Here is a 27,939-nt window from a genome sequence, read left to right on the forward strand (position 1 = left end):
TGCGCAAGAGGTCAGAGGCCTGAGGGCGGGACAGCCTCCTCACTCAGGACTTCTCACATCACCTGCTCTTCTCCATAGCGCTGGGAGAGGATGGACTTACCACCATCACCTTGCTCTCTGTCCACATGGCAACCAGCGGGGGATGATGGCCTGGTTGATGCCAGAGATTTCACAAACAACAACAACCAAGAGTGATAGAACGCTAGGATGCCATAAAGCTTTGGTGAAAGCATCACCTCATGTCAGAGAGTGTGTGTGTGTGTGTGTGTGTGTGTGTGTGTGTGTGTGTGTGAGTGTGTGTAAGAGAGAGAGAGAGAGAGAGAGAGTTTGGAGACATGTATATTCGGTGGGAGATTGGTTCCATTGCAATCCCACCAGCACAGGTTAAAATCCCCTCACGCTGGAAACACACTCAATAGGATTTGAGGCCACACCCTCTGTCTTGCATGGCCGGCTTCCCACACAGGTGCCCGCTCATGTTCGGGATGATCCTCTTTCATTCCAGCTCCCCGCTTGTGGCCTGGGAAGGCACTCAAGCACGGCCCAAAGCCTCGGCTCCCTGAAGCCAACGAGGACACTCAGAGGAAGCTACTGGCTGGACCTTCAGTGCCTGCCTCTCAGCTTCAGCTTGTGATGGGATTGGGTGAGAGGACCAGGGTGCCTGGGACACTCAATGTCTCCATTCCTCCCTGTCTCGGTCTCTCTGTCTCTCTCTCTCTCTCTGCCCTTTCTCACTTTTCTGACTCTCTTTCTATCTCTCCGGCTAATGGTGAATACATCCATCCATCCATGCATCCATCCACCTATCAAACCATGGATCAATCGCTCCATCAGTGATCACAGTGAAATACTAACCAGCACTCTTAGAAAACAAATCTTTGTTTCATTTTTAAATATGAATTTATTGATTCCTTGGCGGATCGAGGAAGCCCCAAATCCCCGCCCCGACTGATTTCCCCTCATCCCACTCACAACTTGTCCTCTTGGGTTTCCCAAGGCCTATGTGCACGGGGAGCCCTTGTCTCCAAAGACAAGACCTGGCTGAGTATTCCCCGTATATTCTCAGCCCCATCTGGCTTTCAGTGATGGAGCCATGGGGCTAGCTGCCTGTATGCTCCACAACGCATTTGCCATGCCCTTTCCAGATCAAGTAGGGCCAGCCAATGTTGCGAGTGTGCGTGTGTGAGTGTTTGATGCACTGATCAATCAGCAAACACATGAACCAAGAAAGCAAGTGTCTCTCCCTGTTGATGCATGCACGAAAAGTATGTCCGTTATTGAGAGATGAGACCAGCACCCACAATCTCCCTGCAGGTGCTGACCCACCCCCGCGGATGGACACCCCCCTCCCACCAAGCAAAGCGTGGGAAAGACCCCTGCCACTAGGGAAATGACTAGAATCGCAGGAGCGGCCTCTTTGCCTGTTTGTTCTTCCTCTTGGGAGCTCTGGCTCTGCCTCTGCTTGCCAGACCGGGGAGCTGGCTGGCATTCTCGGGCAGCTGATGTGTTGGCTGGCCAGCTGAGCTGCACTGCCAGGAGCGTTCGTGTGGCGCAGGATGGCTGGTCGGCTGCACGCTGGGTCGTGCCTGATGAATGAGGACTGCCTTGCTCGGCAGGCTGGGCTCCACTCTCCTGAGGTTGAAGGAGCCCTTGGGCCGCTGCTGCTCTTGCAGGGATTTCCACTCATCTAAGCTGAGTTCCTGCATCCTCTGCTCCAAGTGCTGCCGGCCTTGTTCGGCTTCCGGGTCGGAAGGCTTTGCAGGCTCTGCTGGGGTCCTGGCGTCGTGTCTCTCTCGAGGCCCAGAGGCGGGCGCTCCCTGGCCCCGTGACACTTGCCCATTGGCCCCGTCCCATCCACCCTTGCGCACGTAAAAGAGCACGTAGGCACTTTGCTTCAAGGCCGAAGCCAGGCCACAGGCGGTGACCTTGGCGTCATCCATCTCATACCAGCGGCCGTCGCCAGCTTTGACGTAGCACAGGTAATGTCCTCGGTCACGACGCAAGCCCACGTGCACAAGGACAGCATAGAGCCTGTACTCCAGTGGCCCCCCGTTCTGCCGAGACAGGTAAGGCCTCATGTCCAAACGGTCAGGATAGTGCACCGGCTTGGCCATTTTGTCACGCGTGAAGTCAGAAAAGCGTTTCAAGACCAAGACGAGCACATCCCCACACGTGTGCAAGGTGAGTGTGCGGGAGGCAGGCGTCTTCCTGAGGCAGGCAGCACAATCATAGGCGTTGTCCCCGTCCAGCTCTTCCGGGCTCACCAAATGCCGCAAGGCTTCCTGCACATTCTTGGCGGCCTGGATATCCAGCACGATGTCCAGGTAAGGGTCCCATGTGTCTGAAGTGCCTTGGCACTGGAGACATGTGACTCGAGACCTCCAGTGGCCTCCAGCTAGCTGATGGCTTAGAGGCTGGTCCTCAGAGGGCGCCAGCTGGCAGTTGAGGCCAGGCAGGCCTGCTGCCCTGAGGGCATCCAGCGCGAACATCAGAAACTCGTGAGCATCTTCTTGGCGGTTTCTGTGAAAGCCAGCAGCCAATGCCTGACAGGGCTGGATCACGTGGCCGGGACTGTGCAGAGCCCAAATGAAGTGACTTTCCAGAGCACAGAGCGTGCAGAGCTCTGAACGGCGCTGGCAGGTGCGGGAGTGCTCCTGAGACAGCAGATAATTGGCGAGTGGCGGGGTGTACGTCAGACACTGGAGGGCTGCATTCATGTAGCAGGCGTTCCCCGGGTTCTGCAGACCAGCCCCGATGCCGTAAGGTTCCATCCAGCACAGAGAAGCTTCCCCTCTGGCAGCCAGCTCTGTGTTCTCTGCAGCCACACCCTCGTCCAGCTGGGGCTCTTTCTGAGGCCGGGCTGACCACTTCCCTGGCACATACAAAGCCCCGCCTGGATAATGAGACTTACCCCCCGAGTGCAGTGAAGCAGCCTTGGGCACTACTCCAGGGGCCATGGTCCCGAGACTTGTGCGCTGGCGTTCCACTCTCGCCTTCCCTCTCTGCAATCTTGCTCAGATCACGGACGCTCTCCCTCCACTCACCACCCTTATATAGCCAACTCGACCCGCGACCCCGCCCCCCAGCGGCCAGCTCCACCAATCAGCTTCCAGTGCGCAAGAGGTCAGAGGCCTGAGGGCGGGACAGCCTCCTCACTCAGGACTTCTCACATCACCTGCTCTTCTCCATAGCGCTGGGAGAGGATGGACTTACCACCATCACCTTGCTCTCTGTCCACATGGCAACCAGCGGGGGATGATGGCCTGGTTGATGCCAGAGATTTCACAAACAACAACAACCAAGAGTGATAGAACGCTAGGATGCCATAAAGCTTTGGTGAAAGCATCACCTCATGTCAGAGAGTGTGTGTGTGTGTGTGTGTGTGTGTGTGTCTGTGTGAGTGTGTGTGAGTGTGTGTAAGAGAGAGAGAGAGAGAGAGAGTTTGGAGACATGTATATTCGGTGGGAGATTGGTTCCATTGCAATCCCACCAGCACAGGTTAAAATCCCCTCACGCTGGAAACACACTCAATAGGATTTGAGGCCACACCCTCTGTCTTGCATGGCCGGCTTCCCACACAGGTGCCCGCTCATGTTCGGGATGATCCTCTTTCATTCCAGCTCCCCGCTTGTGGCCTGGGAAGGCACTCAAGCACGGCCCAAAGCCTCGGCTCCCTGAAGCCAACGAGGACACTCAGAGGAAGCTACTGGCTGGACCTTCAGTGCCTGCCTCTCAGCTTCAGCTTGTGATGGGATTGGGTGAGAGGACCAGGGTGCCTGGGACACTCAATGTCTCCATTCCTCCCTGTCTCGGTCTCTCTGTCTCTCTCTCTCTCTCTGCCCTTTCTCACTTTTCTGACTCTCTTTCTATCTCTCCGGCTAATGGTGAATACATCCATCCATCCATGCATCCATCCACCTATCAAACCATGGATCAATCGCTCCATCAGTGATCACAGTGAAATACTAACCAGCACTCTTAGAAAACAAATCTTTGTTTCATTTTTAAATATGAATTTATTGATTCCTTGGCGGATCGAGGAAGCCCCAAATCCCCGCCCCGACTGATTTCCCCTCATCCCACTCACAACTTGTCCTCTTGGGTTTCCCAAGGCCTATGTGCACGGGGAGCCCTTGTCTCCAAAGACAAGACCTGGCTGAGTATTCCCCGTATATTCTCAGCCCCATCTGGCTTTCAGTGATGGAGCCATGGGGCTAGCTGCCTGTATGCTCCACAACGCATTTGCCATGCCCTTTCCAGATCAAGTAGGGCCAGCCAATGTTGCGAGTGTGCGTGTGTGAGTGTTTGATGCACTGATCAATCAGCAAACACATGAACCAAGAAAGCAAGTGTCTCTCCCTGTTGATGCATGCACGAAAAGTATGTCCGTTATTGAGAGATGAGACCAGCACCCACAATCTCCCTGCAGGTGCTGACCCACCCCCGCGGATGGACACCCCCCTCCCACCAAGCAAAGCGTGGGAAAGACCCCTGCCACTAGGGAAATGACTAGAATCGCAGGAGCGGCCTCTTTGCCTGTTTGTTCTTCCTCTTGGGAGCTCTGGCTCTGCCTCTGCTTGCCAGACCGGGGAGCTGGCTGGCATTCTCGGGCAGCTGATGTGTTGGCTGGCCAGCTGAGCTGCACTGCCAGGAGCGTTCGTGTGGCGCAGGATGGCTGGTCGGCTGCACGCTGGGTCGTGCCTGATGAATGAGGACTGCCTTGCTCGGCAGGCTGGGCTCCACTCTCCTGAGGTTGAAGGAGCCCTTGGGCCGCTGCTGCTCTTGCAGGGATTTCCACTCATCTAAGCTGAGTTCCTGCATCCTCTGCTCCAAGTGCTGCCGGCCTTGTTCGGCTTCCGGGTCGGAAGGCTTTGCAGGCTCTGCTGGGGTCCTGGCGTCGTGTCTCTCTCGAGGCCCAGAGGCGGGCGCTCCCTGGCCCCGTGACACTTGCCCATTGGCCCCGTCCCATCCACCCTTGCGCACGTAAAAGAGCACGTAGGCACTTTGCTTCAAGGCCGAAGCCAGGCCACAGGCGGTGACCTTGGCGTCATCCATCTCATACCAGCGGCCGTCGCCAGCTTTGACGTAGCACAGGTAATGTCCTCGGTCACGACGCAAGCCCACGTGCACAAGGACAGCATAGAGCCTGTACTCCAGTGGCCCCCCGTTCTGCCGAGACAGGTAAGGCCTCATGTCCAAACGGTCAGGATAGTGCACCGGCTTGGCCATTTTGTCACGCGTGAAGTCAGAAAAGCGTTTCAAGACCAAGACGAGCACATCCCCACACGTGTGCAAGGTGAGTGTGCGGGAGGCAGGCGTCTTCCTGAGGCAGGCAGCACAATCATAGGCGTTGTCCCCGTCCAGCTCTTCCGGGCTCACCAAATGCCGCAAGGCTTCCTGCACATTCTTGGCGGCCTGGATATCCAGCACGATGTCCAGGTAAGGGTCCCATGTGTCTGAAGTGCCTTGGCACTGGAGACATGTGACTCGAGACCTCCAGTGGCCTCCAGCTAGCTGATGGCTTAGAGGCTGGTCCTCAGAGGGCGCCAGCTGGCAGTTGAGGCCAGGCAGGCCTGCTGCCCTGAGGGCATCCAGCGCGAACATCAGAAACTCGTGAGCATCTTCTTGGCGGTTTCTGTGAAAGCCAGCAGCCAATGCCTGACAGGGCTGGATCACGTGGCCGGGACTGTGCAGAGCCCAAATGAAGTGACTTTCCAGAGCACAGAGCGTGCAGAGCTCTGAACGGCGCTGGCAGGTGCGGGAGTGCTCCTGAGACAGCAGATAATTGGCGAGTGGCGGGGTGTACGTCAGACACTGGAGGGCTGCATTCATGTAGCAGGCGTTCCCCGGGTTCTGCAGACCAGCCCCGATGCCGTAAGGTTCCATCCAGCACAGAGAAGCTTCCCCTCTGGCAGCCAGCTCTGTGTTCTCTGCAGCCACACCCTCGTCCAGCTGGGGCTCTTTCTGAGGCCGGGCTGACCACTTCCCTGGCACATACAAAGCCCCGCCTGGATAATGAGACTTACCCCCCGAGTGCAGTGAAGCAGCCTTGGGCACTACTCCAGGGGCCATGGTCCCGAGACTTGTGCGCTGGCGTTCCACTCTCGCCTTCCCTCTCTGCAATCTTGCTCAGATCACGGACGCTCTCCCTCCACTCACCACCCTTATATAGCCAACTCGACCCGCGACCCCGCCCCCCAGCGGCCAGCTCCACCAATCAGCTTCCAGTGCGCAAGAGGTCAGAGGCCTGAGGGCGGGACAGCCTCCTCACTCAGGACTTCTCACATCACCTGCTCTTCTCCATAGCGCTGGGAGAGGATGGACTTACCACCATCACCTTGCTCTCTGTCCACATGGCAACCAGCGGGGGATGATGGCCTGGTTGATGCCAGAGATTTCACAAACAACAACAACCAAGAGTGATAGAACGCTAGGATGCCATAAAGCTTTGGTGAAAGCATCACCTCATGTCAGAGAGTGTGTGTGTGTGTGTGTGTGTGTGTGTGTCTGTGTGAGTGTGTGTGAGTGTGTGTAAGAGAGAGAGAGAGAGAGAGTTTGGAGACATGTATATTCGGTGGGAGATTGGTTCCATTGCAATCCCACCAGCACAGGTTAAAATCCCCTCACGCTGGAAACACACTCAATAGGATTTGAGGCCACACCCTCTGTCTTGCATGGCCGGCTTCCCACACAGGTGCCCGCTCATGTTCGGGATGATCCTCTTTCATTCCAGCTCCCCGCTTGTGGCCTGGGAAGGCACTCAAGCACGGCCCAAAGCCTCGGCTCCCTGAAGCCAACGAGGACACTCAGAGGAAGCTACTGGCTGGACCTTCAGTGCCTGCCTCTCAGCTTCAGCTTGTGATGGGATTGGGTGAGAGGACCAGGGTGCCTGGGACACTCAATGTCTCCATTCCTCCCTGTCTCGGTCTCTCTGTCTCTCTCTCTCTCTCTGCCCTTTCTCACTTTTCTGACTCTCTTTCTATCTCTCCGGCTAATGGTGAATACATCCATCCATCCATGCATCCATCCACCTATCAAACCATGGATCAATCGCTCCATCAGTGATCACAGTGAAATACTAACCAGCACTCTTAGAAAACAAATCTTTGTTTCATTTTTAAATATGAATTTATTGATTCCTTGGCGGATCGAGGAAGCCCCAAATCCCCGCCCCGACTGATTTCCCCTCATCCCACTCACAACTTGTCCTCTTGGGTTTCCCAAGGCCTATGTGCACGGGGAGCCCTTGTCTCCAAAGACAAGACCTGGCTGAGTATTCCCCGTATATTCTCAGCCCCATCTGGCTTTCAGTGATGGAGCCATGGGGCTAGCTGCCTGTATGCTCCACAACGCATTTGCCATGCCCTTTCCAGATCAAGTAGGGCCAGCCAATGTTGCGAGTGTGCGTGTGTGAGTGTTTGATGCACTGATCAATCAGCAAACACATGAACCAAGAAAGCAAGTGTCTCTCCCTGTTGATGCATGCACGAAAAGTATGTCCGTTATTGAGAGATGAGACCAGCACCCACAATCTCCCTGCAGGTGCTGACCCACCCCCGCGGATGGACACCCCCCTCCCACCAAGCAAAGCGTGGGAAAGACCCCTGCCACTAGGGAAATGACTAGAATCGCAGGAGCGGCCTCTTTGCCTGTTTGTTCTTCCTCTTGGGAGCTCTGGCTCTGCCTCTGCTTGCCAGACCGGGGAGCTGGCTGGCATTCTCGGGCAGCTGATGTGTTGGCTGGCCAGCTGAGCTGCACTGCCAGGAGCGTTCGTGTGGCGCAGGATGGCTGGTCGGCTGCACGCTGGGTCGTGCCTGATGAATGAGGACTGCCTTGCTCGGCAGGCTGGGCTCCACTCTCCTGAGGTTGAAGGAGCCCTTGGGCCGCTGCTGCTCTTGCAGGGATTTCCACTCATCTAAGCTGAGTTCCTGCATCCTCTGCTCCAAGTGCTGCCGGCCTTGTTCGGCTTCCGGGTCGGAAGGCTTTGCAGGCTCTGCTGGGGTCCTGGCGTCGTGTCTCTCTCGAGGCCCAGAGGCGGGCGCTCCCTGGCCCCGTGACACTTGCCCATTGGCCCCGTCCCATCCACCCTTGCGCACGTAAAAGAGCACGTAGGCACTTTGCTTCAAGGCCGAAGCCAGGCCACAGGCGGTGACCTTGGCGTCATCCATCTCATACCAGCGGCCGTCGCCAGCTTTGACGTAGCACAGGTAATGTCCTCGGTCACGACGCAAGCCCACGTGCACAAGGACAGCATAGAGCCTGTACTCCAGTGGCCCCCCGTTCTGCCGAGACAGGTAAGGCCTCATGTCCAAACGGTCAGGATAGTGCACCGGCTTGGCCATTTTGTCACGCGTGAAGTCAGAAAAGCGTTTCAAGACCAAGACGAGCACATCCCCACACGTGTGCAAGGTGAGTGTGCGGGAGGCAGGCGTCTTCCTGAGGCAGGCAGCACAATCATAGGCGTTGTCCCCGTCCAGCTCTTCCGGGCTCACCAAATGCCGCAAGGCTTCCTGCACATTCTTGGCGGCCTGGATATCCAGCACGATGTCCAGGTAAGGGTCCCATGTGTCTGAAGTGCCTTGGCACTGGAGACATGTGACTCGAGACCTCCAGTGGCCTCCAGCTAGCTGATGGCTTAGAGGCTGGTCCTCAGAGGGCGCCAGCTGGCAGTTGAGGCCAGGCAGGCCTGCTGCCCTGAGGGCATCCAGCGCGAACATCAGAAACTCGTGAGCATCTTCTTGGCGGTTTCTGTGAAAGCCAGCAGCCAATGCCTGACAGGGCTGGATCACGTGGCCGGGACTGTGCAGAGCCCAAATGAAGTGACTTTCCAGAGCACAGAGCGTGCAGAGCTCTGAACGGCGCTGGCAGGTGCGGGAGTGCTCCTGAGACAGCAGATAATTGGCGAGTGGCGGGGTGTACGTCAGACACTGGAGGGCTGCATTCATGTAGCAGGCGTTCCCCGGGTTCTGCAGACCAGCCCCGATGCCGTAAGGTTCCATCCAGCACAGAGAAGCTTCCCCTCTGGCAGCCAGCTCTGTGTTCTCTGCAGCCACACCCTCGTCCAGCTGGGGCTCTTTCTGAGGCCGGGCTGACCACTTCCCTGGCACATACAAAGCCCCGCCTGGATAATGAGACTTACCCCCCGAGTGCAGTGAAGCAGCCTTGGGCACTACTCCAGGGGCCATGGTCCCGAGACTTGTGCGCTGGCGTTCCACTCTCGCCTTCCCTCTCTGCAATCTTGCTCAGATCACGGACGCTCTCCCTCCACTCACCACCCTTATATAGCCAACTCGACCCGCGACCCCGCCCCCCAGCGGCCAGCTCCACCAATCAGCTTCCAGTGCGCAAGAGGTCAGAGGCCTGAGGGCGGGACAGCCTCCTCACTCAGGACTTCTCACATCACCTGCTCTTCTCCATAGCGCTGGGAGAGGATGGACTTACCACCATCACCTTGCTCTCTGTCCACATGGCAACCAGCGGGGGATGATGGCCTGGTTGATGCCAGAGATTTCACAAACAACAACAACCAAGAGTGATAGAACGCTAGGATGCCATAAAGCTTTGGTGAAAGCATCACCTCATGTCAGAGAGTGTGTGTGTGTGTGTGTGTGTGTGTGTGTGTGAGTGTGTGTGAGTGTGTGTAAGAGAGAGAGAGAGAGAGAGAGTTTGGAGACATGTATATTCGGTGGGAGATTGGTTCCATTGCAATCCCACCAGCACAGGTTAAAATCCCCTCACGCTGGAAACACACTCAATAGGATTTGAGGCCACACCCTCTGTCTTGCATGGCCGGCTTCCCACACAGGTGCCCGCTCATGTTCGGGATGATCCTCTTTCATTCCAGCTCCCCGCTTGTGGCCTGGGAAGGCACTCAAGCACGGCCCAAAGCCTCGGCTCCCTGAAGCCAACGAGGACACTCAGAGGAAGCTACTGGCTGGACCTTCAGTGCCTGCCTCTCAGCTTCAGCTTGTGATGGGATTGGGTGAGAGGACCAGGGTGCCTGGGACACTCAATGTCTCCATTCCTCCCTGTCTCGGTCTCTCTGTCTCTCTCTCTCTCTCTGCCCTTTCTCACTTTTCTGACTCTCTTTCTATCTCTCCGGCTAATGGTGAATACATCCATCCATCCATGCATCCATCCACCTATCAAACCATGGATCAATCGCTCCATCAGTGATCACAGTGAAATACTAACCAGCACTCTTAGAAAACAAATCTTTGTTTCATTTTTAAATATGAATTTATTGATTCCTTGGCGGATCGAGGAAGCCCCAAATCCCCGCCCCGACTGATTTCCCCTCATCCCACTCACAACTTGTCCTCTTGGGTTTCCCAAGGCCTATGTGCACGGGGAGCCCTTGTCTCCAAAGACAAGACCTGGCTGAGTATTCCCCGTATATTCTCAGCCCCATCTGGCTTTCAGTGATGGAGCCATGGGGCTAGCTGCCTGTATGCTCCACAACGCATTTGCCATGCCCTTTCCAGATCAAGTAGGGCCAGCCAATGTTGCGAGTGTGCGTGTGTGAGTGTTTGATGCACTGATCAATCAGCAAACACATGAACCAAGAAAGCAAGTGTCTCTCCCTGTTGATGCATGCACGAAAAGTATGTCCGTTATTGAGAGATGAGACCAGCACCCACAATCTCCCTGCAGGTGCTGACCCACCCCCGCGGATGGACACCCCCCTCCCACCAAGCAAAGCGTGGGAAAGACCCCTGCCACTAGGGAAATGACTAGAATCGCAGGAGCGGCCTCTTTGCCTGTTTGTTCTTCCTCTTGGGAGCTCTGGCTCTGCCTCTGCTTGCCAGACCGGGGAGCTGGCTGGCATTCTCGGGCAGCTGATGTGTTGGCTGGCCAGCTGAGCTGCACTGCCAGGAGCGTTCGTGTGGCGCAGGATGGCTGGTCGGCTGCACGCTGGGTCGTGCCTGATGAATGAGGACTGCCTTGCTCGGCAGGCTGGGCTCCACTCTCCTGAGGTTGAAGGAGCCCTTGGGCCGCTGCTGCTCTTGCAGGGATTTCCACTCATCTAAGCTGAGTTCCTGCATCCTCTGCTCCAAGTGCTGCCGGCCTTGTTCGGCTTCCGGGTCGGAAGGCTTTGCAGGCTCTGCTGGGGTCCTGGCGTCGTGTCTCTCTCGAGGCCCAGAGGCGGGCGCTCCCTGGCCCCGTGACACTTGCCCATTGGCCCCGTCCCATCCACCCTTGCGCACGTAAAAGAGCACGTAGGCACTTTGCTTCAAGGCCGAAGCCAGGCCACAGGCGGTGACCTTGGCGTCATCCATCTCATACCAGCGGCCGTCGCCAGCTTTGACGTAGCACAGGTAATGTCCTCGGTCACGACGCAAGCCCACGTGCACAAGGACAGCATAGAGCCTGTACTCCAGTGGCCCCCCGTTCTGCCGAGACAGGTAAGGCCTCATGTCCAAACGGTCAGGATAGTGCACCGGCTTGGCCATTTTGTCACGCGTGAAGTCAGAAAAGCGTTTCAAGACCAAGACGAGCACATCCCCACACGTGTGCAAGGTGAGTGTGCGGGAGGCAGGCGTCTTCCTGAGGCAGGCAGCACAATCATAGGCGTTGTCCCCGTCCAGCTCTTCCGGGCTCACCAAATGCCGCAAGGCTTCCTGCACATTCTTGGCGGCCTGGATATCCAGCACGATGTCCAGGTAAGGGTCCCATGTGTCTGAAGTGCCTTGGCACTGGAGACATGTGACTCGAGACCTCCAGTGGCCTCCAGCTAGCTGATGGCTTAGAGGCTGGTCCTCAGAGGGCGCCAGCTGGCAGTTGAGGCCAGGCAGGCCTGCTGCCCTGAGGGCATCCAGCGCGAACATCAGAAACTCGTGAGCATCTTCTTGGCGGTTTCTGTGAAAGCCAGCAGCCAATGCCTGACAGGGCTGGATCACGTGGCCGGGACTGTGCAGAGCCCAAATGAAGTGACTTTCCAGAGCACAGAGCGTGCAGAGCTCTGAACGGCGCTGGCAGGTGCGGGAGTGCTCCTGAGACAGCAGATAATTGGCGAGTGGCGGGGTGTACGTCAGACACTGGAGGGCTGCATTCATGTAGCAGGCGTTCCCCGGGTTCTGCAGACCAGCCCCGATGCCGTAAGGTTCCATCCAGCACAGAGAAGCTTCCCCTCTGGCAGCCAGCTCTGTGTTCTCTGCAGCCACACCCTCGTCCAGCTGGGGCTCTTTCTGAGGCCGGGCTGACCACTTCCCTGGCACATACAAAGCCCCGCCTGGATAATGAGACTTACCCCCCGAGTGCAGTGAAGCAGCCTTGGGCACTACTCCAGGGGCCATGGTCCCGAGACTTGTGCGCTGGCGTTCCACTCTCGCCTTCCCTCTCTGCAATCTTGCTCAGATCACGGACGCTCTCCCTCCACTCACCACCCTTATATAGCCAACTCGACCCGCGACCCCGCCCCCCAGCGGCCAGCTCCACCAATCAGCTTCCAGTGCGCAAGAGGTCAGAGGCCTGAGGGCGGGACAGCCTCCTCACTCAGGACTTCTCACATCACCTGCTCTTCTCCATAGCGCTGGGAGAGGATGGACTTACCACCATCACCTTGCTCTCTGTCCACATGGCAACCAGCGGGGGATGATGGCCTGGTTGATGCCAGAGATTTCACAAACAACAACAACCAAGAGTGATAGAACGCTAGGATGCCATAAAGCTTTGGTGAAAGCATCACCTCATGTCAGAGAGTGTGTGTGTGTGTGTGTGTGTGTGTGTGTGTGTGTGTGTGTGAGTGTGTGTAAGAGAGAGAGAGAGAGAGTTTGGAGACATGTATATTCGGTGGGAGATTGGTTCCATTGCAATCCCACCAGCACAGGTTAAAATCCCCTCACGCTGGAAACACACTCAATAGGATTTGAGGCCACACCCTCTGTCTTGCATGGCCGGCTTCCCACACAGGTGCCCGCTCATGTTCGGGATGATCCTCTTTCATTCCAGCTCCCCGCTTGTGGCCTGGGAAGGCACTCAAGCACGGCCCAAAGCCTCGGCTCCCTGAAGCCAACGAGGACACTCAGAGGAAGCTACTGGCTGGACCTTCAGTGCCTGCCTCTCAGCTTCAGCTTGTGATGGGATTGGGTGAGAGGACCAGGGTGCCTGGGACACTCAATGTCTCCATTCCTCCCTGTCTCGGTCTCTCTGTCTCTCTCTCTCTCTCTGCCCTTTCTCACTTTTCTGACTCTCTTTCTATCTCTCCGGCTAATGGTGAATACATCCATCCATCCATGCATCCATCCACCTATCAAACCATGGATCAATCGCTCCATCAGTGATCACAGTGAAATACTAACCAGCACTCTTAGAAAACAAATCTTTGTTTCATTTTTAAATATGAATTTATTGATTCCTTGGCGGATCGAGGAAGCCCCAAATCCCCGCCCCGACTGATTTCCCCTCATCCCACTCACAACTTGTCCTCTTGGGTTTCCCAAGGCCTATGTGCACGGGGAGCCCTTGTCTCCAAAGACAAGACCTGGCTGAGTATTCCCCGTATATTCTCAGCCCCATCTGGCTTTCAGTGATGGAGCCATGGGGCTAGCTGCCTGTATGCTCCACAACGCATTTGCCATGCCCTTTCCAGATCAAGTAGGGCCAGCCAATGTTGCGAGTGTGCGTGTGTGAGTGTTTGATGCACTGATCAATCAGCAAACACATGAACCAAGAAAGCAAGTGTCTCTCCCTGTTGATGCATGCACGAAAAGTATGTCCGTTATTGAGAGATGAGACCAGCACCCACAATCTCCCTGCAGGTGCTGACCCACCCCCGCGGATGGACACCCCCCTCCCACCAAGCAAAGCGTGGGAAAGACCCCTGCCACTAGGGAAATGACTAGAATCGCAGGAGCGGCCTCTTTGCCTGTTTGTTCTTCCTCTTGGGAGCTCTGGCTCTGCCTCTGCTTGCCAGACCGGGGAGCTGGCTGGCATTCTCGGGCAGCTGATGTGTTGGCTGGCCAGCTGAGCTGCACTGCCAGGAGCGTTCGTGTGGCGCAGGATGGCTGGTCGGCTGCACGCTGGGTCGTGCCTGATGAATGAGGACTGCCTTGCTCGGCAGGCTGGGCTCCACTCTCCTGAGGTTGAAGGAGCCCTTGGGCCGCTGCTGCTCTTGCAGGGATTTCCACTCATCTAAGCTGAGTTCCTGCATCCTCTGCTCCAAGTGCTGCCGGCCTTGTTCGGCTTCCGGGTCGGAAGGCTTTGCAGGCTCTGCTGGGGTCCTGGCGTCGTGTCTCTCTCGAGGCCCAGAGGCGGGCGCTCCCTGGCCCCGTGACACTTGCCCATTGGCCCCGTCCCATCCACCCTTGCGCACGTAAAAGAGCACGTAGGCACTTTGCTTCAAGGCCGAAGCCAGGCCACAGGCGGTGACCTTGGCGTCATCCATCTCATACCAGCGGCCGTCGCCAGCTTTGACGTAGCACAGGTAATGTCCTCGGTCACGACGCAAGCCCACGTGCACAAGGACAGCATAGAGCCTGTACTCCAGTGGCCCCCCGTTCTGCCGAGACAGGTAAGGCCTCATGTCCAAACGGTCAGGATAGTGCACCGGCTTGGCCATTTTGTCACGCGTGAAGTCAGAAAAGCGTTTCAAGACCAAGACGAGCACATCCCCACACGTGTGCAAGGTGAGTGTGCGGGAGGCAGGCGTCTTCCTGAGGCAGGCAGCACAATCATAGGCGTTGTCCCCGTCCAGCTCTTCCGGGCTCACCAAATGCCGCAAGGCTTCCTGCACATTCTTGGCGGCCTGGATATCCAGCACGATGTCCAGGTAAGGGTCCCATGTGTCTGAAGTGCCTTGGCACTGGAGACATGTGACTCGAGACCTCCAGTGGCCTCCAGCTAGCTGATGGCTTAGAGGCTGGTCCTCAGAGGGCGCCAGCTGGCAGTTGAGGCCAGGCAGGCCTGCTGCCCTGAGGGCATCCAGCGCGAACATCAGAAACTCGTGAGCATCTTCTTGGCGGTTTCTGTGAAAGCCAGCAGCCAATGCCTGACAGGGCTGGATCACGTGGCCGGGACTGTGCAGAGCCCAAATGAAGTGACTTTCCAGAGCACAGAGCGTGCAGAGCTCTGAACGGCGCTGGCAGGTGCGGGAGTGCTCCTGAGACAGCAGATAATTGGCGAGTGGCGGGGTGTACGTCAGACACTGGAGGGCTGCATTCATGTAGCAGGCGTTCCCCGGGTTCTGCAGACCAGCCCCGATGCCGTAAGGTTCCATCCAGCACAGAGAAGCTTCCCCTCTGGCAGCCAGCTCTGTGTTCTCTGCAGCCACACCCTCGTCCAGCTGGGGCTCTTTCTGAGGCCGGGCTGACCACTTCCCTGGCACATACAAAGCCCCGCCTGGATAATGAGACTTACCCCCCGAGTGCAGTGAAGCAGCCTTGGGCACTACTCCAGGGGCCATGGTCCCGAGACTTGTGCGCTGGCGTTCCACTCTCGCCTTCCCTCTCTGCAATCTTGCTCAGATCACGGACGCTCTCCCTCCACTCACCACCCTTATATAGCCAACTCGACCCGCGACCCCGCCCCCCAGCGGCCAGCTCCACCAATCAGCTTCCAGTGCGCAAGAGGTCAGAGGCCTGAGGGCGGGACAGCCTCCTCACTCAGGACTTCTCACATCACCTGCTCTTCTCCATAGCGCTGGGAGAGGATGGACTTACCACCATCACCTTGCTCTCTGTCCACATGGCAACCAGCGGGGGATGATGGCCTGGTTGATGCCAGAGATTTCACAAACAACAACAACCAAGAGTGATAGAACGCTAGGATGCCATAAAGCTTTGGTGAAAGCATCACCTCATGTCAGAGAGTGTGTGTGTGTGTGTGTGTGTGTGTGTGTCTGTGTGAGTGTGTGTGAGTGTGTGTAAGAGAGAGAGAGAGAGAGAGAGTTTGGAGACATGTATATTCGGTGGGAGATTGGTTCCATTGCAATCCCACCAGCACAGGTTAAAATCCCCTCACGCTGGAAACACACTCAATAGGATTTGAGGCCACACCCTCTGTCTTGCATGGCCGGCTTCCCACACAGGTGCCCGCTCATGTTCGGGATGATCCTCTTTCATTCCAGCTCCCCGCTTGTGGCCTGGGAAGGCACTCAAGCACGGCCCAAAGCCTCGGCTCCCTGAAGCCAACGAGGACACTCAGAGGAAGCTACTGGCTGGACCTTCAGTGCCTGCCTCTCAGCTTCAGCTTGTGATGGGATTGGGTGAGAGGACCAGGGTGCCTGGGACACTCAATGTCTCCATTCCTCCCTGTCTCGGTCTCTCTGTCTCTCTCTCTCTCTCTGCCCTTTCTCACTTTTCTGACTCTCTTTCTATCTCTCCGGCTAATGGTGAATACATCCATCCATCCATGCATCCATCCACCTATCAAACCATGGATCAATCGCTCCATCAGTGATCACAGTGAAATACTAACCAGCACTCTTAGAAAACAAATCTTTGTTTCATTTTTAAATATGAATTTATTGATTCCTTGGCGGATCGAGGAAGCCCCAAATCCCCGCCCCGACTGATTTCCCCTCATCCCACTCACAACTTGTCCTCTTGGGTTTCCCAAGGCCTATGTGCACGGGGAGCCCTTGTCTCCAAAGACAAGACCTGGCTGAGTATTCCCCGTATATTCTCAGCCCCATCTGGCTTTCAGTGATGGAGCCATGGGGCTAGCTGCCTGTATGCTCCACAACGCATTTGCCATGCCCTTTCCAGATCAAGTAGGGCCAGCCAATGTTGCGAGTGTGCGTGTGTGAGTGTTTGATGCACTGATCAATCAGCAAACACATGAACCAAGAAAGCAAGTGTCTCTCCCTGTTGATGCATGCACGAAAAGTATGTCCGTTATTGAGAGATGAGACCAGCACCCACAATCTCCCTGCAGGTGCTGACCCACCCCCGCGGATGGACACCCCCCTCCCACCAAGCAAAGCGTGGGAAAGACCCCTGCCACTAGGGAAATGACTAGAATCGCAGGAGCGGCCTCTTTGCCTGTTTGTTCTTCCTCTTGGGAGCTCTGGCTCTGCCTCTGCTTGCCAGACCGGGGAGCTGGCTGGCATTCTCGGGCAGCTGATGTGTTGGCTGGCCAGCTGAGCTGCACTGCCAGGAGCGTTCGTGTGGCGCAGGATGGCTGGTCGGCTGCACGCTGGGTCGTGCCTGATGAATGAGGACTGCCTTGCTCGGCAGGCTGGGCTCCACTCTCCTGAGGTTGAAGGAGCCCTTGGGCCGCTGCTGCTCTTGCAGGGATTTCCACTCATCTAAGCTGAGTTCCTGCATCCTCTGCTCCAAGTGCTGCCGGCCTTGTTCGGCTTCCGGGTCGGAAGGCTTTGCAGGCTCTGCTGGGGTCCTGGCGTCGTGTCTCTCTCGAGGCCCAGAGGCGGGCGCTCCCTGGCCCCGTGACACTTGCCCATTGGCCCCGTCCCATCCACCCTTGCGCACGTAAAAGAGCACGTAGGCACTTTGCTTCAAGGCCGAAGCCAGGCCACAGGCGGTGACCTTGGCGTCATCCATCTCATACCAGCGGCCGTCGCCAGCTTTGACGTAGCACAGGTAATGTCCTCGGTCACGACGCAAGCCCACGTGCACAAGGACAGCATAGAGCCTGTACTCCAGTGGCCCCCCGTTCTGCCGAGACAGGTAAGGCCTCATGTCCAAACGGTCAGGATAGTGCACCGGCTTGGCCATTTTGTCACGCGTGAAGTCAGAAAAGCGTTTCAAGACCAAGACGAGCACATCCCCACACGTGTGCAAGGTGAGTGTGCGGGAGGCAGGCGTCTTCCTGAGGCAGGCAGCACAATCATAGGCGTTGTCCCCGTCCAGCTCTTCCGGGCTCACCAAATGCCGCAAGGCTTCCTGCACATTCTTGGCGGCCTGGATATCCAGCACGATGTCCAGGTAAGGGTCCCATGTGTCTGAAGTGCCTTGGCACTGGAGACATGTGACTCGAGACCTCCAGTGGCCTCCAGCTAGCTGATGGCTTAGAGGCTGGTCCTCAGAGGGCGCCAGCTGGCAGTTGAGGCCAGGCAGGCCTGCTGCCCTGAGGGCATCCAGCGCGAACATCAGAAACTCGTGAGCATCTTCTTGGCGGTTTCTGTGAAAGCCAGCAGCCAATGCCTGACAGGGCTGGATCACGTGGCCGGGACTGTGCAGAGCCCAAATGAAGTGACTTTCCAGAGCACAGAGCGTGCAGAGCTCTGAACGGCGCTGGCAGGTGCGGGAGTGCTCCTGAGACAGCAGATAATTGGCGAGTGGCGGGGTGTACGTCAGACACTGGAGGGCTGCATTCATGTAGCAGGCGTTCCCCGGGTTCTGCAGACCAGCCCCGATGCCGTAAGGTTCCATCCAGCACAGAGAAGCTTCCCCTCTGGCAGCCAGCTCTGTGTTCTCTGCAGCCACACCCTCGTCCAGCTGGGGCTCTTTCTGAGGCCGGGCTGACCACTTCCCTGGCACATACAAAGCCCCGCCTGGATAATGAGACTTACCCCCCGAGTGCAGTGAAGCAGCCTTGGGCACTACTCCAGGGGCCATGGTCCCGAGACTTGTGCGCTGGCGTTCCACTCTCGCCTTCCCTCTCTGCAATCTTGCTCAGATCACGGACGCTCTCCCTCCACTCACCACCCTTATATAGCCAACTCGACCCGCGACCCCGCCCCCCAGCGGCCAGCTCCACCAATCAGCTTCCAGTGCGCAAGAGGTCAGAGGCCTGAGGGCGGGACAGCCTCCTCACTCAGGACTTCTCACATCACCTGCTCTTCTCCATAGCGCTGGGAGAGGATGGACTTACCACCATCACCTTGCTCTCTGTCCACATGGCAACCAGCGGGGGATGATGGCCTGGTTGATGCCAGAGATTTCACAAACAACAACAACCAAGAGTGATAGAACGCTAGGATGCCATAAAGCTTTGGTGAAAGCATCACCTCATGTCAGAGAGTGTGTGTGTGTGTGTGTGTGTGTGTGTGTGTGTCTGTGTGAGTGTGTGTGAGTGTGTGTAAGAGAGAGAGAGAGAGAGAGAGTTTGGAGACATGTATATTCGGTGGGAGATTGGTTCCATTGCAATCCCACCAGCACAGGTTAAAATCCCCTCACGCTGGAAACACACTCAATAGGATTTGAGGCCACACCCTCTGTCTTGCATGGCCGGCTTCCCACACAGGTGCCCGCTCATGTTCGGGATGATCCTCTTTCATTCCAGCTCCCCGCTTGTGGCCTGGGAAGGCACTCAAGCACGGCCCAAAGCCTCGGCTCCCTGAAGCCAACGAGGACACTCAGAGGAAGCTACTGGCTGGACCTTCAGTGCCTGCCTCTCAGCTTCAGCTTGTGATGGGATTGGGTGAGAGGACCAGGGTGCCTGGGACACTCAATGTCTCCATTCCTCCCTGTCTCGGTCTCTCTGTCTCTCTCTCTCTCTCTGCCCTTTCTCACTTTTCTGACTCTCTTTCTATCTCTCCGGCTAATGGTGAATACATCCATCCATCCATGCATCCATCCACCTATCAAACCATGGATCAATCGCTCCATCAGTGATCACAGTGAAATACTAACCAGCACTCTTAGAAAACAAATCTTTGTTTCATTTTTAAATATGAATTTATTGATTCCTTGGCGGATCGAGGAAGCCCCAAATCCCCGCCCCGACTGATTTCCCCTCATCCCACTCACAACTTGTCCTCTTGGGTTTCCCAAGGCCTATGTGCACGGGGAGCCCTTGTCTCCAAAGACAAGACCTGGCTGAGTATTCCCCGTATATTCTCAGCCCCATCTGGCTTTCAGTGATGGAGCCATGGGGCTAGCTGCCTGTATGCTCCACAACGCATTTGCCATGCCCTTTCCAGATCAAGTAGGGCCAGCCAATGTTGCGAGTGTGCGTGTGTGAGTGTTTGATGCACTGATCAATCAGCAAACACATGAACCAAGAAAGCAAGTGTCTCTCCCTGTTGATGCATGCACGAAAAGTATGTCCGTTATTGAGAGATGAGACCAGCACCCACAATCTCCCTGCAGGTGCTGACCCACCCCCGCGGATGGACACCCCCCTCCCACCAAGCAAAGCGTGGGAAAGACCCCTGCCACTAGGGAAATGACTAGAATCGCAGGAGCGGCCTCTTTGCCTGTTTGTTCTTCCTCTTGGGAGCTCTGGCTCTGCCTCTGCTTGCCAGACCGGGGAGCTGGCTGGCATTCTCGGGCAGCTGATGTGTTGGCTGGCCAGCTGAGCTGCACTGCCAGGAGCGTTCGTGTGGCGCAGGATGGCTGGTCGGCTGCACGCTGGGTCGTGCCTGATGAATGAGGACTGCCTTGCTCGGCAGGCTGGGCTCCACTCTCCTGAGGTTGAAGGAGCCCTTGGGCCGCTGCTGCTCTTGCAGGGATTTCCACTCATCTAAGCTGAGTTCCTGCATCCTCTGCTCCAAGTGCTGCCGGCCTTGTTCGGCTTCCGGGTCGGAAGGCTTTGCAGGCTCTGCTGGGGTCCTGGCGTCGTGTCTCTCTCGAGGCCCAGAGGCGGGCGCTCCCTGGCCCCGTGACACTTGCCCATTGGCCCCGTCCCATCCACCCTTGCGCACGTAAAAGAGCACGTAGGCACTTTGCTTCAAGGCCGAAGCCAGGCCACAGGCGGTGACCTTGGCGTCATCCATCTCATACCAGCGGCCGTCGCCAGCTTTGACGTAGCACAGGTAATGTCCTCGGTCACGACGCAAGCCCACGTGCACAAGGACAGCATAGAGCCTGTACTCCAGTGGCCCCCCGTTCTGCCGAGACAGGTAAGGCCTCATGTCCAAACGGTCAGGATAGTGCACCGGCTTGGCCATTTTGTCACGCGTGAAGTCAGAAAAGCGTTTCAAGACCAAGACGAGCACATCCCCACACGTGTGCAAGGTGAGTGTGCGGGAGGCAGGCGTCTTCCTGAGGCAGGCAGCACAATCATAGGCGTTGTCCCCGTCCAGCTCTTCCGGGCTCACCAAATGCCGCAAGGCTTCCTGCACATTCTTGGCGGCCTGGATATCCAGCACGATGTCCAGGTAAGGGTCCCATGTGTCTGAAGTGCCTTGGCACTGGAGACATGTGACTCGAGACCTCCAGTGGCCTCCAGCTAGCTGATGGCTTAGAGGCTGGTCCTCAGAGGGCGCCAGCTGGCAGTTGAGGCCAGGCAGGCCTGCTGCCCTGAGGGCATCCAGCGCGAACAGCAGAAACTCGTGAGCATCTTCTTGGCGGTTTCTGTGAAAGCCAGCAGCCAATGCCTGACAGGGCTGGATCACGTGGCCGGGACTGTGCAGAGCCCAAATGAAGTGACTTTCCAGAGCACAGAGCGTGCAGAGCTCTGAACGGCGCTGGCAGGTGCGGGAGTGCTCCTGAGACAGCAGATAATTGGCGAGTGGCGGGGTGTACGTCAGACACTGGAGGGCTGCATTCATGTAGCAGGCGTTCCCCGGGTTCTGCAGACCAGCCCCGATGCCGTAAGGTTCCATCCAGCACAGAGAAGCTTCCCCTCTGGCAGCCAGCTCTGTGTTCTCTGCAGCCACACCCTCGTCCAGCTGGGGCTCTTTCTGAGGCCGGGCTGACCACTTCCCTGGCACATACAAAGCCCCGCCTGGATAATGAGACTTACCCCCCGAGTGCAGTGAAGCAGCCTTGGGCACTACTCCAGGGGCCATGGTCCCGAGACTTGTGCGCTGGCGTTCCACTCTCGCCTTCCCTCTCTGCAATCTTGCTCAGATCACGGACGCTCTCCCTCCACTCACCACCCTTATATAGCCAACTCGACCCGCGACCCCGCCCCCCAGCGGCCAGCTCCACCAATCAGCTTCCAGTGCGCAAGAGGTCAGAGGCCTGAGGGCGGGACAGCCTCCTCACTCAGGACTTCTCACATCACCTGCTCTTCTCCATAGCGCTGGGAGAGGATGGACTTACCACCATCACCTTGCTCTCTGTCCACATGGCAACCAGCGGGGGATGATGGCCTGGTTGATGCCAGAGATTTCACAAACAACAACAACCAAGAGTGATAGAACGCTAGGATGCCATAAAGCTTTGGTGAAAGCATCACCTCATGTCAGAGAGTGTGTGTGTGTGTGTGTGTGTGTGTGTGTCTGTGTGAGTGTGTGTGAGTGTGTGTAAGAGAGAGAGAGAGAGAGAGAGTTTGGAGACATGTATATTCGGTGGGAGATTGGTTCCATTGCAATCCCACCAGCACAGGTTAAAATCCCCTCACGCTGGAAACACACTCAATAGGATTTGAGGCCACACCCTCTGTCTTGCATGGCCGGCTTCCCACACAGGTGCCCGCTCATGTTCGGGATGATCCTCTTTCATTCCAGCTCCCCGCTTGTGGCCTGGGAAGGCACTCAAGCACGGCCCAAAGCCTCGGCTCCCTGAAGCCAACCAGGACACTCAGAGGAAGCTACTGGCTGGACCTTCAGTGCCTGCCTCTCAGCTTCAGCTTGTGATGGGATTGGGTGAGAGGACCAGGGTGCCTGGGACACTCAATGTCTCCATTCCTCCCTGTCTCGGTCTCTCTGTCTCTCTCTCTCTCTCTGCCCTTTCTCACTTTTCTGACTCTCTTTCTATCTCTCCGGCTAATGGTGAATACATCCATCCATCCATGCATCCATCCACCTATCAAACCATGGATCAATCGCTCCATCAGTGATCACAGTGAAATACTAACCAGCACTCTTAGAAAACAAATCTTTGTTTCATTTTTAAATATGAATTTATTGATTCCTTGGCGGATCGAGGAAGCCCCAAATCCCCGCCCCGACTGATTTCCCCTCATCCCACTCACAACTTGTCCTCTTGGGTTTCCCAAGGCCTATGTGCACGGGGAGCCCTTGTCTCCAAAGACAAGACCTGGCTGAGTATTCCCCGTATATTCTCAGCCCCATCTGGCTTTCAGTGATGGAGCCATGGGGCTAGCTGCCTGTATGCTCCACAACGCATTTGCCATGCCCTTTCCAGATCAAGTAGGGCCAGCCAATGTTGCGAGTGTGCGTGTGTGAGTGTTTGATGCACTGATCAATCAGCAAACACATGAACCAAGAAAGCAAGTGTCTCTCCCTGTTGATGCATGCACGAAAAGTATGTCCGTTATTGAGAGATGAGACCAGCACCCACAATCTCCCTGCAGGTGCTGACCCACCCCCGCGGATGGACACCCCCCTCCCACCAAGCAAAGCGTGGGAAAGACCCCTGCCACTAGGGAAATGACTAGAATCGCAGGAGCGGCCTCTTTGCCTGTTTGTTCTTCCTCTTGGGAGCTCTGGCTCTGCCTCTGCTTGCCAGACCGGGGAGCTGGCTGGCATTCTCGGGCAGCTGATGTGTTGGCTGGCCAGCTGAGCTGCACTGCCAGGAGCGTTCGTGTGGCGCAGGATGGCTGGTCGGCTGCACGCTGGGTCGTGCCTGATGAATGAGGACTGCCTTGCTCGGCAGGCTGGGCTCCACTCTCCTGAGGTTGAAGGAGCCCTTGGGCCGCTGCTGCTCTTGCAGGGATTTCCACTCATCTAAGCTGAGTTCCTGCATCCTCTGCTCCAAGTGCTGCCGGCCTTGTTCGGCTTCCGGGTCGGAAGGCTTTGCAGGCTCTGCTGGGGTCCTGGCGTCGTGTCTCTCTCGAGGCCCAGAGGCGGGCGCTCCCTGGCCCCGTGACACTTGCCCATTGGCCCCGTCCCATCCACCCTTGCGCACGTAAAAGAGCACGTAGGCACTTTGCTTCAAGGCCGAAGCCAGGCCACAGGCGGTGACCTTGGCGTCATCCATCTCATACCAGCGGCCGTCGCCAGCTTTGACGTAGCACAGGTAATGTCCTCGGTCACGACGCAAGCCCACGTGCACAAGGACAGCATAGAGCCTGTACTCCAGTGGCCCCCCGTTCTGCCGAGACAGGTAAGGCCTCATGTCCAAACGGTCAGGATAGTGCACCGGCTTGGCCATTTTGTCACGCGTGAAGTCAGAAAAGCGTTTCAAGACCAAGACGAGCACATCCCCACACGTGTGCAAGGTGAGTGTGCGGGAGGCAGGCGTCTTCCTGAGGCAGGCAGCACAATCATAGGCGTTGTCCCCGTCCAGCTCTTCCGGGCTCACCAAATGCCGCAAGGCTTCCTGCACATTCTTGGCGGCCTGGATATCCAGCACGATGTCCAGGTAAGGGTCCCATGTGTCTGAAGTGCCTTGGCACTGGAGACATGTGACTCGAGACCTCCAGTGGCCTCCAGCTAGCTGATGGCTTAGAGGCTGGTCCTCAGAGGGCGCCAGCTGGCAGTTGAGGCCAGGCAGGCCTGCTGCCCTGAGGGCATCCAGCGCGAACAGCAGAAACTCGTGAGCATCTTCTTGGCGGTTTCTGTGAAAGCCAGCAGCCAATGCCTGACAGGGCTGGATCACGTGGCCGGGACTGTGCAGAGCCCAAATGAAGTGACTTTCCAGAGCACAGAGCGTGCAGAGCTCTGAACGGCGCTGGCAGGTGCGGGAGTGCTCCTGAGACAGCAGATAATTGGCGAGTGGCGGGGTGTACGTCAGACACTGGAGGGCTGCATTCATGTAGCAGGCGTTCCCCGGGTTCTGCAGACCAGCCCCGATGCCGTAAGGTTCCATCCAGCACAGAGAAGCTTCCCCTCTGGCAGCCAGCTCTGTGTTCTCTGCAGCCACACCCTCGTCCAGCTGGGGCTCTTTCTGAGGCCGGGCTGACCACTTCCCTGGCACATACAAAGCCCCGCCTGGATAATGAGACTTACCCCCCGAGTGCAGTGAAGCAGCCTTGGGCACTACTCCAGGGGCCATGGTCCCGAGACTTGTGCGCTGGCGTTCCACTCTCGCCTTCCCTCTCTGCAATCTTGCTCAGATCACGGACGCTCTCCTCCACTCACCACCCTTATATAGCCAACTCGACCCGCGACCCGCCCCCCAGCGGCCAGCTCCACCAATCAGCTTCCAGTGCGCAAGAGGTCAGAGGCCTGAGGGCGGGACAGCCCTCCTCACTCAGGATTCTCACATCACCTGCTCTTCTCCATAGCGCTGGGAGAGGATGGACTTACCACCATCACCTTGCTCTCTGTCCACATGGCAACCAGCGGGGGATGATGGCCTGGTTGATGCCAGAGATTTCACAAACAACAACAACCAAGAGTGATAGAACGCTAGGATGCCATAAAGCTTTGGTGAAAGCATCACCTCATGTCAGAGAGTGTGTGTGTGTGTGTGTCTGTGTGTGTGTGTTTGTGTCTGTGTGAGTGTGTGTGAGTGTGTGTAAGAAAGAGAGAGAGAGAGAGTTTGGAGACATGTATATTCGGTGGGAGATTGGTTCCATTGCAATCCCACCAGCACAGGTTAAAATCCCCTCACGCTGGAAACACACTCAATAGGATTTGAGGCCACACCCTCTGTCTTGCATGGCCGGCTTCCCACACAGGTGCCCGCTCATGTTCGGGATGATCCTCTTTCATTCCAGCTCCCCGCTTGTGGCCTGGGAAGGCACTCAAGCACGGCCCAAAGCCTCGGCTCCCTGAAGCCAACAGGACACTCAGAGGAAGCTACTGGCTGGACCTTCAGTGCCTGCCTCTCAGCTTCAGCTTGTGATGGGATTGGGTGAGAGGACCAGGGTGCCTGGGACACTCAATGTCTCCATTCCTCCCTGTCTCGGTCTCTCTGTCTCTCTCTCTCTCTCTGCCCTTTCTCACTTTTCTGACTCTCTTTCTATCTCTCCGGCTAATGGTGAATACATCCATCCATCCATGCATCCATCCACCTATCAAACCATGGATCAATCGCTCCATCAGTGATCACAGTGAAATACTAACCAGCACTCTTAGAAAACAAATCTTTGTTTCATTTTTAAATATGAATTTATTGATTCCTTGGCGGATCGAGGAAGCCCCAAATCCCCGCCCCGACTGATTTCCCCTCATCCCACTCACAACTTGTCCTCTTGGGTTTCCCAAGGCCTATGTGCACGGGGAGCCCTTGTCTCCAAAGACAAGACCTGGCTGAGTATTCCCCGTATATTCTCAGCCCCATCTGGCTTTCAGTGATGGAGCCATGGGGCTAGCTGCCTGTATGCTCCACAACGCATTTGCCATGCCCTTTCCAGATCAAGTAGGGCCAGCCAATGTTGCGAGTGTGCGTGTGTGAGTGTTTGATGCACTGATCAATCAGCAAACACATGAACCAAGAAAGCAAGTGTCTCTCCCTGTTGATGCATGCACGAAAAGTATGTCCGTTATTGAGAGATGAGACCAGCACCCACAATCTCCCTGCAGGTGCTGACCCACCCCCGCGGATGGACACCCCCCTCCCACCAAGCAAAGCGTGGGAAAGACCCCTGCCACTAGGGAAATGACTAGAATCGCAGGAGCGGCCTCTTTGCCTGTTTGTTCTTCCTCTTGGGAGCTCTGGCTCTGCCTCTGCTTGCCAGACCGGGGAGCTGGCTGGCATTCTCGGGCAGCTGATGTGTTGGCTGGCCAGCTGAGCTGCACTGCCAGGAGCGTTCGTGTGGCGCAGGATGGCTGGTCGGCTGCACGCTGGGTCGTGCCTGATGAATGAGGACTGCCTTGCTCGGCAGGCTGGGCTCCACTCTCCTGAGGTTGAAGGAGCCCTTGGGCCGCTGCTGCTCTTGCAGGGATTTCCACTCATCTAAGCTGAGTTCCTGCATCCTCTGCTCCAAGTGCTGCCGGCCTTGTTCGGCTTCCGGGTCGGAAGGCTTTGCAGGCTCTGCTGGGGTCCTGGCGTCGTGTCTCTCTCGAGGCCCAGAGGCGGGCGCTCCCTGGCCCCGTGACACTTGCCCATTGGCCCCGTCCCATCCACCCTTGCGCACGTAAAAGAGCACGTAGGCACTTTGCTTCAAGGCCGAAGCCAGGCCACAGGCGGTGACCTTGGCGTCATCCATCTCATACCAGCGGCCGTCGCCAGCTTTGACGTAGCACAGGTAATGTCCTCGGTCACGACGCAAGCCCACGTGCACAAGGACAGCATAGAGCCTGTACTCCAGTGGCCCCCGTTCTGCCGAGACAGGTAAGGCCTCATGTCCAAACGGTCAGGATAGTGCACCGGCTTGGCCATTTTGTCACGCGTGAAGTCAGAAAAGCGTTTCAAGACCAAGACGAGCACATCCCCACACGTGTGCAAGGTGAGTGTGCGGGAGGCAGGCGTCTTCCTGAGGCAGGCAGCACAATCATAGGCGTTGTCCCCGTCCAGCTCTTCTGGGCTCACCAAATGCCGCAAGGCTTCCTGCACATTCTTGGCGGCCTGGATATCCAGCACGATGTCCAGGTAAGGGTCCCATGTGTCTGAAGTGCCTTGGCACTGGAGACATGTGACTCGAGACCTCCAGTGGCCTCCAGCTAGCTGATGGCTTAGAGGCTGGTCCTCAGAGGGCGCCAGCTGGCAGTTGAGGCCAGGCAGGCCTGCTGCCCTGAGGGCATCCAGCGCGAACAGCAGAAACTCGTGAGCATCTTCTTGGCGGTTTCTGTGAAAGCCAGCAGCCAATGCCTGACAGGGCTGGATCACGTGGCTGGGACTGTGCAGAGCCCAAATGAAGTGACTTTCCAGAGCACAGAGCGTGCAGAGCTCTGAACGGCGCTGGCAGGTGCGGGAGTGCTCCTGAGACAGCAGATAATTGGCGAGTGGCGGGGTGTACGTCAGACACTGGAAGGCTGCATTCATGTAGCAGGCGTTCCCCGGGTTCTGCAGACCAGCCCCGATGCCGTAAGGTTCCATCCAGCACAGAGAAGCTTCCCCTCTGGCAGCCAGCTCTGTGTTCTCTGCAGCCACACCCTCGTCCAGCTGGGCTCTTTCTGAGGCCGGGCTGACCACTTCCCTGGCACATACAAAGCCCCGCCTGGATAATAGAGACTTACCCCCCGAGTGCAGTGAAGCAGCCTTGGGCACTACTCCAGGGGCCATGGTCCCGAGACTTGTGCGCTGGCGTTCCACTCTCGCCTTCCCTCTCTGCAATCTTGCTCAGATCACGGAC

At 56.9% G+C, this 27,939-nt stretch overlaps 8 protein-coding genes and 1 pseudogene across 8 annotated transcripts; all 9 read right to left on the reverse strand.

Annotated features, from left to right (window-relative positions):
- Positions 1 to 11: 11 nt before the first annotated feature.
- LOC121150523 (ubiquitin carboxyl-terminal hydrolase 17-like protein 6) lies at positions 12 to 3,077 on the reverse strand. The gene is made up of 2 exons (XM_040971456.1): positions 1,472 to 3,077; positions 12 to 19 (listed from the first exon to the last, which is right to left on the reverse strand). The coding sequence occupies exons 1-2, from the start codon at positions 2,955 to 2,957 to the stop codon at positions 12 to 14; spliced, it is 1,494 nt and encodes a 497-aa protein (XP_040827390.1). The 5' UTR covers positions 2,958 to 3,077.
- A 47-nt stretch (positions 3,078 to 3,124) lies between these two features.
- Positions 3,125 to 6,192, reverse strand: LOC121150524 (ubiquitin carboxyl-terminal hydrolase 17-like protein 6). Its single transcript, XM_040971457.1, has 2 exons — positions 4,587 to 6,192; positions 3,125 to 3,132 (listed from the first exon to the last, which is right to left on the reverse strand). Exons 1-2 carry the CDS (start codon positions 6,070 to 6,072, stop codon positions 3,125 to 3,127), a joined length of 1,494 nt encoding a protein of 497 aa, XP_040827391.1. The 5' UTR covers positions 6,073 to 6,192.
- A 47-nt stretch (positions 6,193 to 6,239) lies between these two features.
- Positions 6,240 to 9,305, reverse strand: LOC121150525 (ubiquitin carboxyl-terminal hydrolase 17-like protein 6). Its single transcript, XM_040971458.1, has 2 exons — positions 7,700 to 9,305; positions 6,240 to 6,247 (listed from the first exon to the last, which is right to left on the reverse strand). The coding sequence occupies exons 1-2, from the start codon at positions 9,183 to 9,185 to the stop codon at positions 6,240 to 6,242; spliced, it is 1,494 nt and encodes a 497-aa protein (XP_040827392.1). The 5' UTR covers positions 9,186 to 9,305.
- A 47-nt stretch (positions 9,306 to 9,352) lies between these two features.
- Positions 9,353 to 12,416, reverse strand: LOC121150526 (ubiquitin carboxyl-terminal hydrolase 17-like protein 6). The gene is made up of 2 exons (XM_040971459.1): positions 10,811 to 12,416; positions 9,353 to 9,360 (listed from the first exon to the last, which is right to left on the reverse strand). The coding sequence occupies exons 1-2, from the start codon at positions 12,294 to 12,296 to the stop codon at positions 9,353 to 9,355; spliced, it is 1,494 nt and encodes a 497-aa protein (XP_040827393.1). The 5' UTR covers positions 12,297 to 12,416.
- A 47-nt stretch (positions 12,417 to 12,463) lies between these two features.
- LOC121150527 (ubiquitin carboxyl-terminal hydrolase 17-like protein 6) lies at positions 12,464 to 15,523 on the reverse strand. Its single transcript, XM_040971460.1, has 2 exons — positions 13,918 to 15,523; positions 12,464 to 12,471 (listed from the first exon to the last, which is right to left on the reverse strand). The coding sequence occupies exons 1-2, from the start codon at positions 15,401 to 15,403 to the stop codon at positions 12,464 to 12,466; spliced, it is 1,494 nt and encodes a 497-aa protein (XP_040827394.1). The 5' UTR covers positions 15,404 to 15,523.
- A 47-nt stretch (positions 15,524 to 15,570) lies between these two features.
- On the reverse strand, positions 15,571 to 18,638 carry LOC121150528 (ubiquitin carboxyl-terminal hydrolase 17-like protein 6). Its single transcript, XM_040971461.1, has 2 exons — positions 17,033 to 18,638; positions 15,571 to 15,578 (listed from the first exon to the last, which is right to left on the reverse strand). The coding sequence occupies exons 1-2, from the start codon at positions 18,516 to 18,518 to the stop codon at positions 15,571 to 15,573; spliced, it is 1,494 nt and encodes a 497-aa protein (XP_040827395.1). The 5' UTR covers positions 18,519 to 18,638.
- A 47-nt stretch (positions 18,639 to 18,685) lies between these two features.
- Positions 18,686 to 21,757, reverse strand: LOC121150529 (ubiquitin carboxyl-terminal hydrolase 17-like protein 6). Its single transcript, XM_040971463.1, has 2 exons — positions 20,152 to 21,757; positions 18,686 to 18,693 (listed from the first exon to the last, which is right to left on the reverse strand). Exons 1-2 carry the CDS (start codon positions 21,635 to 21,637, stop codon positions 18,686 to 18,688), a joined length of 1,494 nt encoding a protein of 497 aa, XP_040827397.1. The 5' UTR covers positions 21,638 to 21,757.
- A 47-nt stretch (positions 21,758 to 21,804) lies between these two features.
- LOC121150530 (ubiquitin carboxyl-terminal hydrolase 17-like protein 6) lies at positions 21,805 to 24,762 on the reverse strand. The gene is made up of 2 exons (XM_040971464.1): positions 23,267 to 24,762; positions 21,805 to 21,812 (listed from the first exon to the last, which is right to left on the reverse strand). The coding sequence occupies exons 1-2, from the start codon at positions 24,750 to 24,752 to the stop codon at positions 21,805 to 21,807; spliced, it is 1,494 nt and encodes a 497-aa protein (XP_040827398.1). The 5' UTR covers positions 24,753 to 24,762.
- Positions 24,763 to 24,917: 155 nt separating this feature from the next.
- Positions 24,918 to 27,869, reverse strand: LOC121150531 (annotated as a pseudogene).
- Between the last annotated feature and the right edge of the window lie 70 nt (positions 27,870 to 27,939).

Source organism: Ochotona curzoniae, unplaced genomic scaffold (genome assembly GCF_017591425.1).
Source record: "Ochotona curzoniae isolate NIBS_2020 unplaced genomic scaffold, NIBS_Ocur_1.0 contig_2173, whole genome shotgun sequence".
Taxonomy (NCBI): domain Eukaryota; kingdom Metazoa; phylum Chordata; class Mammalia; order Lagomorpha; family Ochotonidae; genus Ochotona; species Ochotona curzoniae.